Source organism: Oreochromis niloticus, linkage group LG23 (assembly GCF_001858045.2).
Source record: "Oreochromis niloticus isolate F11D_XX linkage group LG23, O_niloticus_UMD_NMBU, whole genome shotgun sequence".
NCBI classification, from domain to species: Eukaryota; Metazoa; Chordata; class Actinopteri; order Cichliformes; family Cichlidae; genus Oreochromis; species Oreochromis niloticus.
The window spans coordinates 41,947,663-41,957,176 of NC_031986.2; the positions used below are offsets into that span (position 1 = coordinate 41,947,663).

The 9,514-nt window shown below is 42.3% G+C and overlaps 1 protein-coding gene across 1 annotated transcript; it reads left to right on the forward strand.

Moving 5' to 3' along the window:
* Nucleotides 1-286: 286 nt before the first annotated feature.
* LOC100698388 (C2 calcium-dependent domain-containing protein 4C) lies at nucleotides 287-8,796 on the forward strand. Its single transcript, XM_005479039.4, has 2 exons — nucleotides 287-525; nucleotides 1,424-8,796. The coding sequence occupies exon 2, from the start codon at nucleotides 1,473-1,475 to the stop codon at nucleotides 2,727-2,729; it is 1,257 nt and encodes a 418-aa protein (XP_005479096.1). The 5' UTR covers nucleotides 287-525; nucleotides 1,424-1,472; the 3' UTR covers nucleotides 2,730-8,796.
* Nucleotides 8,797-9,514: the final 718 nt, after the last annotated feature.

Below are 9,514 nucleotides of genomic sequence, written 5' to 3' on the forward strand. Positions count from 1 at the left end.
ATGGTTGTTGAGCTGACGAACAAAGTCACGACTCAAATTTAATAGTGCTCACGTTGTTTAAAAAGAGAGTGTGTCACACTGAGTGATCAAGGAGAAACAGAGTAAAATATAAAACTTACTTATTGTGCTGAAATAAAAGAAACCAAGTAAAACTGGGGTGCTTTTACTTTAAGCCAATTCTAAATGGCAAAGCACGTTTTAGGCGCAATAAAAAACAACTGCAGTGACTCTTGGGGACTCATGTAAACCCAACCTGTATGATTCCTTTCCTCACAGAAGCAACTGGTGTTCTTTCTGGTTCTGCGGAAACGCACAGTTTGATCTTATTGGTCAGCTGCATCTGTGTGCCATCTATAAAACGCACCACAGGCGCTCCGGAGCCGAGACCGTCTGAGGGCGCAGAGCAGCGCCGCGGAGCACACAGACTTATCCGAGGAGAGAGAGGGGGGGGAAAAAAGCACACCTGTTACTGAAGAAGCGAAAGCAAAGTGCAAAAAAGAGGACTGCGTCTTCCTCTGTAGTGCTGTAAGTATCATAATTTTATTACATAGCACAGATATCAACAGTGTGCTGTGCCGTATTTTAAGATAACCTAACAGTATTGAGCTTTTGGGAAGCAGACCAGTGCATAATGGGAGGAACATGCAGGCACCTGTTGAACTGTCTTTTCATTACTGAGTTTTTCTCTAAAAAAAAATGAGTTCATGTGATCGTTCAATGTCGAAACGTATAGAATATCTATCTGCAGGAGCATTATTAATGCATTTGGTAAAATGATTTATATTTGTGAGCTTTTCTTTTTCGCCAACGTGACGTCTTCCCGAAACTGAAATTAAATTAGATTAAAGCATAAAGGCAAATTAAAAGTTTTCAGTTACATCATGAGGGAGAGTTGCTCATTTAAAGAATGAACTTTTAAATTTTGCTCATTAAAACACGACCGTGCGATCGGAAATAGAGAAGTAAATCCTTTGTTGCTGATTTATCCGCAGACTGATTGCGTTAGTCAGTAAAGACACTGTTATCTAACAACAACACAAAGACTTTATTTCATGTGTTGCAGATTTAATGTAGCTGTATTTTTTTTTTTAGTAATGCACTGTCATTTGTCCGTTCAAAGGATTCTCTCCTATTGTTTATAAGCCTAGAAAACCTTTTTAAAGAGGGGTTTGTCCGTATCTTCGAGACTAAACAGCTCTGAAAGTTAAGCTCAGGTTCAGTGCGTTAACGCTGTAATATTTCCTGTTTACTCAAGTCTTATTCCTGTAAACGCCTGCGGTCCTAATCACAGACTGCATTTCAGCGCTAAAGCATTCAGGTGATATTTTTATCCCTCTTCTCCCCGTGGAGTGACGCTCTGATCGTTTAACACCCTCCCCCCTTCTCCCTCCCCCCGCCCATCCATGTGTGTTATTAATTGCAGACACACCTGACTGCACCTACTCCACACATCCCACTTTCCGGTGGGGACCATGTGGGTTCTGGATAAGATCCGCGGGTCGGTGGAGGGTGGTGTTCTGCGACAGGGGGAGAACGGGGACAAGAAGGGTGGCACCCCGGCCTACAGCAACGTCCTCACTCCCGACAAGATCCCAGATTTTTTCATTCCTCCGAAGTTGGTGAGCTGCCCGCCAGAGCCCGAGATTCCCGCCGTAAAGCCCAAAGAAGGCCTGCACCCGTCCACTTCTGAGCACACCATCGGTAGTGGGAAGCTCAGCAGCCCGAGAAGCCCACGTCTGGTAGCCAAGATCGCAGGAGACACCAAGAACTTGCTGAGAGCTGCAAACCGCCACATTATACAGATAGAGAGTGCTGATGATGTGGTGGCTGGAGACACTAACGCAGACCCCCAGTCGCAGACTGCAATGTCTCTGCCTTATGTCCCCAAGACCCAGACGTCCTATGGGTTTGCTACCTTGAAGGAAAGCCCCCACACGCGCCGTAAAGAGTCGCTGTTCCACTGCGAGCTCACCAGTCCCATCACCTCCCCAAATACGCAAAGGAAGACTCCGGGCAGAAGCAGCGACACGGGAAACCACCTGAATCCCGCTGACTTTAACACCTCTCACATGAATCCCTACCGATACTTCAGCGGCGGAGAGAGCGACACCTGCTCCTCAGCCGAGTCCTCCCCTTTCAGCTCCCCTCTGCTCTCTCGCTCCGCGTCCCTGCTCAAGATCTTCACCCATGAGACGCAGGCCAAAGTGGTGAAAGCCAAGCGGACTTTCGCGCGCCACAGCTCCCTCTCCACCGACGAGTGCAGCTCGGCCGAGCCCAGCCCCAACGTCCAGCGACGGCTCCACGTCCCCACCTATCACGGCGGCGCTGGAGCTTCGGACCACGGCCTCCATCAGGAGCACACCATCAACCTGCACAAAGGCGGGACTCTGCGGATCAGCGTCAACTACGACTCCAGCACCTCCCGCCTTCTCATCCGCGTCCTGGCGGCGGAGAGTCTGTACGACAAGCACTTCGACATGAAGAGCATCAACTGCTGCGTGTCTGTCTACCTGAACCCCGGAAAGCTGCAGAAGCAAAGGAGCAACATCATCAAGAACAGCCGCAACCCGGTCTTTAACGAGGACTTCTTCTTCGACTCCATAAGTTCGACTCAGGTGAAGAGCCTCTCCGTGAAGTTCAAGGTGGTGAACAAAGGCACCAGCCTCAAGAGGGACACCTTGCTGGGAGAGCGAGAGGTGCCTCTGGGGAAGTTGCTCTCAGGGGTTTAAAGCTCCAGGAACTGAAGGTCAAAGGGGGGCAAAGAGCGAGGATACAGATTAAACTTAAATTAGATGTTTGCACTGGTTTCTATGTTTTATTTATTCTAACAGTGACCATAAAGACAAAGGGAGACGACAGGGAAGGACCTCCAAGAATGAAAACCAATCCCAGAAGGAACATCAGCTTTAATAAATCTAAATAAACACCAAGCCCACTAAATGACCCAGATGTAGCCTATATGTGGACACCTCAAGGATTTATCGTCCCCAAGCTCTGCCTAGCTCCATCTCCCATTAAAGAACACTCATTAAACCAAGCTGGGCTGAACAGCAACGGTTGAATTTGACACATGAAAGGTTTTCTTTCTGGACGTGTCTCCCAGCCAGCTCCGGTTCAAAGGTTGGAGGACACCTGTGCTTCACTGCGCTCATCTGTGCGTGCCACGGTTTTATTATTGTAATGTGGCAGAAATCCGCAGCAGCACTGGATGCGATTCCCCATCTCGCCATGTGCTGCACAGGCACAGAGATGCTTTTGTGAAACGGTGGGAGCTTTGAAGTGGCACTAGAGCCTGATGTGCAAATGACCCTTTGATCCCAGTTGCCAGAGCAGCCCACATTTACATTCCCATCAAAAAGTACAATTATAACACGATTGATCTTGTAAGAAAGACTAAAGTCTATGTTATAACGATACAATTAAGGATAACTGAACATTACAGAACATTTACAAATGTGGGGAAACGATGTCTGTAGAGTTTATAACCACCCGTGTTTAATTCTTTCCTTCAGCATCAAACATTTTAAAGAAAGCATTTGTCGCTGTCTTTTTGACACGTCGTTGAATAAAACAGAGCAAAACCACTTGTATTCTTACAAGCATGCAAAATATGAAAAATAGCCTAGGTGTAAACATTGCTCTGTAGCACTACTAGAGGACAATCCACAGGCTACCTTTACATTGTATCTAGTCAGTTAAAAAATCTGCTGATCTTTTCCAGGACAACTCAACTCATTTCAAGTAAAGATATAAAATCATTTCTCATCTATTTTGATTGCAGAGCAACATTCGGACACTATCCATGAACAAAATCTCATGTTAGAAGCAGATTTCTTCACCTTAAAATATTCCTAAAGCTTAATTATAGACAGAAATGACTTGTTAAAATGAGATTTTTATTAGTGAGCAGTAATGTTTTTGGATTTTAATATTTTTAATAGCCCCCAGTCATGTCTGTAACAGTATGAAACACAGCTATGAGTTAATGAAAGTGGAGCAGCAAGGGAAACTGGTTGCAGTATATTTGATATACATATTTATCTGGTTGATGAAATCCTTACACTGTGATGAAATAGCGGTGTGGGCACTCCAGTTAATAACAGCCCGTCAGCCCAGTGTGGGCACCTTGATTAAATCCTAATTAAACAACATGTCCTCACCAGGGACGCCGACATCTACTTCAAGACCAGTTGGTTAAACCCTTTCCTGAACTACAAGATAAAAACGCAGGCAAATACTCAAACGGTCTTTTCCTCATTTAAAATTTCATTCCAGTTCGCTTCACTCTTCATTGTTTACTCCAAATCTCAACAGATATGAAAAAAGTGCTCATTTTAGATATAGTAGCATGTAAAGGACATTTTCTAGTTTGATTATTACAAGTGAGTGTAAGGTTTACACTGGACAAAGTGCTGATTTACTGTTTGCAGCAGGACAAGAAAGTCGAACTTTTTACCTTTTTAAGTTTACAACTTATGCAACAACACAGTACTGTCCAATGGTCACCCCTCATTTCTTTATACTTTTTAAGGAAAATGGGAAATAAGTGCAGCGATTTGTTAAAACGTGCAAACATACGTGGAAAAACAGTATACGAGGCAAAAACTGAGTGTGTGCAATTCAAGGAGCTTAAAAGTCAATATTTGCTATGAACACTTTATATTCATCAACACAGCCGGAACTCTCAAAGGCAAGCTTTCTGGTAATTTCTTTAAGTGGTCTTCAGGAATAGTTCTCCAGGACACTCAAAGCTCTTCTTTGGATGTTGACTGATCCCACTCTTCTTCAATAATTTTGATCTGGGCTCTGGAGAGGCTGATAGTACAGCTCAATTTTCTACCCGAGTATGCTTTTACTGCATTGTTGGTGTGTTTGGGATCACTGTCATGTAGAAAAATGAAGCTCTTGACAATCAGATGCTTTCCAGATAGTATTGTACGGTGGATGAAAACCTAGTGGTAATTTTCTGTGTTCACATTTCCATCATTTTTGACAAGATCCTAGTTAAAATGTAGCCCGTATCCGTGCATGCCCAGTAGGACAGTATGCCTTTCAACTAAAAAAATGTGAGCAAACGATGTGTTTGTGTGATCAGCCGCTAGTAACAAAGTGCCAAAATATACTTATTTAAAATTGGTTCATTTCTAAATTGTCTTTTATGCGTAGACACATAGGTCAGTGGCTTAACAGACTCTGAAAATGGTCAGGTACAAGGACTGGACTGAAGATGAGTGAAAAAGCTGCCAAAGGAAAACTGTTGCTCAAGGCCACCTTAAAAATGACAAGAAAGCCTGTCTCCTTGGGAGCAAATGAATAAAGAGATGAGGGATGGATCGAGACTTTTGCACTGTACTGTACATTTGCCTGTTGGCAGTAGACAAACTATCATACCATTGTGCATTGTGTAACTTTATTCAATGTCTCATTTGAGCAGATTAGAAAACTTGTGTCACAGCAAGTACCAGCTGCACAGTGTGAACATGGCGCTGGTCTTTGCATGATGTGTGCAAGGATTTATTAAACCCTAAAGCCTTACACTGTGGGTGTGCGTGAGTGTGTGTGTGTTTTGAGCCTGATTTCTTTTCTTTTTCCTTTTTTCGTCCAGAGTTGTTAATTTTCTATGTCGTATTTTGTAAACTGAATGCTTTGAAATGACTCTTCGATGTATGTTGGGTTTGTATTGTGTATATACAGTGTAACTGCATTTGTCAGTGAAATGCTAATTATGCACCAGCGAGTGAGAAGTGCTTATGACAGATATTTTCAGATATGCCGTTTCATCTTTAATGAAGTCCGATGGGGAGGAAGCAGACGTGTCAGGAAAGAGATGTTACGAAAACAATCTTGTGTGCTTTAATGGGAGCAGCCGCCCTGTCTTCTGTTGCTGTTCTCTGCTGTCCTTCTGAAGAATTAGAAGAAATTGGAAGTGACTGCAGCCTCGAGTGTCCAGCAGAGGAAAGCGACTTCACAAAGAAAATAAGTCAGAGACAGCAGACTGATGCAAATTACTGAGAGTTCCTCACACGTCCACCCAAAGCTTCGTTTAATTATACGAGGACTGCTCTCACCTGGTGTTTGTAGCTCACTTGTAGCACCACTATCGATGTGCTTCATATACAGTGACTCTGTTGGGTGGTTTGTTGTGGCGTGAAACTCTGTGATCTGTTGCAATCCCTGCTGAATACTTGTGTGCAACATACAGTGCCTGCTTGTAGACTTTGTTGTTGTGTTTTTACTCAAACTTCCAAATTGTTTGACTGTCGATGTTTCTTTTGCATGCCTAAAATGTTCCAGTAGTTTCAGTACTAAATCTCAGTGGATTCTTATTGTGCAGTTGTGGCTCTCCTTGTGCTATAGGTGAGGATTTCCTGCAGACACTAATGTTTATATAAAAATGCAGCTAATATATGGAGGATGTGGTCGAGTGTGTTCAATTTTTATAACTGTTTTCATGTAGTTTATCTTTTAATAGAGTTGAAAACAATGCCTTTATCTGGTGTTTCTGCTTGGATGGGCTGTGCTGTTCTCGGTTAATATGTCACAGGTTCATATTCTGCAAATTGTGAGATAGACCCTCATCAGTACATATGTCTTGTAGCTTAAATAAATTCAACCAGTTAATTATTTTTTATCACAACGAATGCAAACCAAAGTACAAACTGGAGTTTTAAAAGTTTTTCTGAAGAATATTTTACCCAAATCTTTTATTATTCACATCTGACTCGCTTCATTTTCTTGTCAGCTTTCGGATGATATTTTGAACTGAAATCGCAAGAGTAGAGGTAGTGATGGTGCATGAGTATAAATACCTGAGGTCAGTCATCCAAAACAATGAACGGTGCACAAGAAAGGGGAAGAAGAGAGTGAAGCCGGGGTGGAAATGGTGGAGACGAGTGGTTTATAAGATGGTAGCGAGATCTGCTATGATGTGTGGTCTAACAAAAAGACAAGCGGCGGAGGTGGCAGAGTTGAAGATTTTCATTAGGAGCAATCAGAATGGACAGGATTAGTAATGAGTATAGCAGAGGGTTGAGCGGTTTGGACATGAGCAGAGGAGGGATAGTGGATATTGTGGACAATGGATGTTTACTATGGAGCTGCTGGGCAGGAGGAAAAGAGGAAGATACAAAGGAGATTCGTGGATGTAGTAAAGGAGAAGCAGAAAGATGACATGACAGAGCTAGAGATAAGGTGAGACGGAGGCAGATGATTTGCGATGGTGACTCCTATAGACAGCAAGAGCTGAGGCCAATAGGACTCGAGTTATTCATCTTAACTTTGACATTCTGGGAAAATGTCAGACCACTGTTTAAATTCTTCCTTGATGTCACAACTTAGCAGTTAACCACCAGGAAAGAGCTACCAGATGATGGAGCTTGAAAAAACAACAGTAATAAGCTCAAACACACCATACGTACCAGATGTTACGACAGTTTACCCAGCAGCTGTCAGGGTATTCCACAATAGCATCGCTAATCGCCACTGCGCCTGTGCAGCTAACCTTTATTACATCAGCAGAGGAATTACCAGAATCAACTTACTACAATTAACTTTCCCATTATCCACCCTGCTGTTGTGGTGGAAATCAGTCTGTATATTTCTGCACTCAATAGCTGTTTAATTAGACGCAGGCCAGAGAGGCTTGACTGATGACATTTAAAATGAGAATTGAGAAAAGTGTCAATACCTGTGTGTGTGAGAGAGAGTGTGAGAGACCGAGCTGAACATTATACTGACGCTGGCTTTAGTCACACTTCTTGCTTTTAAAAATATGCTGTGTATATATTTTATTTTAAATACACTGTGTTTCTCAAGTCTTCCTGTCTTGACAGGTTTGCTCTGAAAAATGCAGCTGCAAAGTGCCGGTCCGTTACTTGATATCGAATTCCTTCATTTCTCTCCGGTGGAAGCTGGTTTCCATGTGCAGTTGCTGTTCTTGTTGTGTTTCTGGACCTGTGCAGGTAGAGATTTTTATACTGTGACGCTTCAGCCACTTACAGATGTTCTCCAGTTGCTGTGTTAATGGGTGTGAAATACTTTAATTAAAGGTGAAATTCAATGAATTCTCCTTCTTATCTTGTTATTGGTTTGATGTTAATGAGTGCCCCGATTTCAGGTGATATTTGAGCATGGGCTGAGGTTCTTGATCAATAAAACCTCTACTCTCGTTACAGTAGACGTACTCTGCTTTATACATTTGTACAGACCTTTTATTTGCAAGGTGCATGTGACCGGAAGAATGAAAGCATCCATACGGTCCTGAAGTTTTCCCTCAAAGTACATGCTCTGGCAGAAAGGCATGTGCCCATCTACAGCTGCCCTCGACTCTACAAATAGTTTTCTGTCATTTATTTATTTATTCTTTACATTTTGTGGGACGGTTTCGAAGTTTCTGTTCAACCCAACTGGTGAAAGGTGGCAAAAGTGAAGCAAAGGTTGAATCTTATCTGATGAGCGAAGTGAGAACATATCATCAAAATTACCCTGAGAAACTGAAGGAAGAAGTCAGCAAATCTTCTGAGGACCAAGGCAACTTTCATGGTAATTAATGATGTAGAGCAGGTGTGCTCCAACCATCACACACTGCTAGATGCCATAAATAAGGAGATCTACAGTGTAAGAACTGTTAATTCTTTCCTATAATTAAGTCAATAATTGCAGAGACATTTCAGCTTTAACAGTAAATCAAAGTGTCTGTTACAAAACTGGAAAAAAAGCGTGCAGGTGTTACCACAGAGCTGTGAGAGAATGATTGCTGTGATGAAAAGTTTGTACTTTAATAAACTTAAATGAATTTGTTTAGGTTTGTGTCATTTAAATAATTTGACTGACATATGAACTGGTATTTCTGAGTGTTTATAAAAATAAATAAATGCAAATTTATATTACCTAATTTTAAGAAAAAACGCCCAACCTGGCAACCTTATGACACAATACTTAGCTAATGGCTAACATTAGCCGAGATGGCTTACAAACAGTGCAGGATGGAGAAAAGCCACTGAAGCATTTCTTTAGTTTAACTCCTGATAATTATGGAGGACCAGACATTATAGAAATGCAACAACCTGTACGAAGGTCACACATCAACCTGAATAATACTGGATTAGAGCAAAGCTAACCTGTTGCCTGGTAGGTCATTTATTATTCTGTCACTTGTGTTTTCTCAAAAACTCTTTTGCCATCGCATTTCCAAGGCAGGTATGTAAGATGAATGGAAAAGCCCAGAAGCACATCCGTGACCTCAGCGGTGAAATGCTGAGGCATCTCAGTTTATTGCATGCTCTGTTTTCAGCTGTTTGCCTACCTGCCGAGGTGCCACCCTCACTGTGTTTGTGTGAAAAGTGTAACTGGACACAAGCAAATATTGTCAATTGAGGTGTTTCCACCGCACAGACAAATAAACTAAAGTCTGGATTATGGCAGCTATCTAAACTACTCACTCTCTCTCTTGACTATTAGATTTCAATTTTCTTATCACTGTTACCTTTAAATTGAGCTGTGACTAATGGTTCAA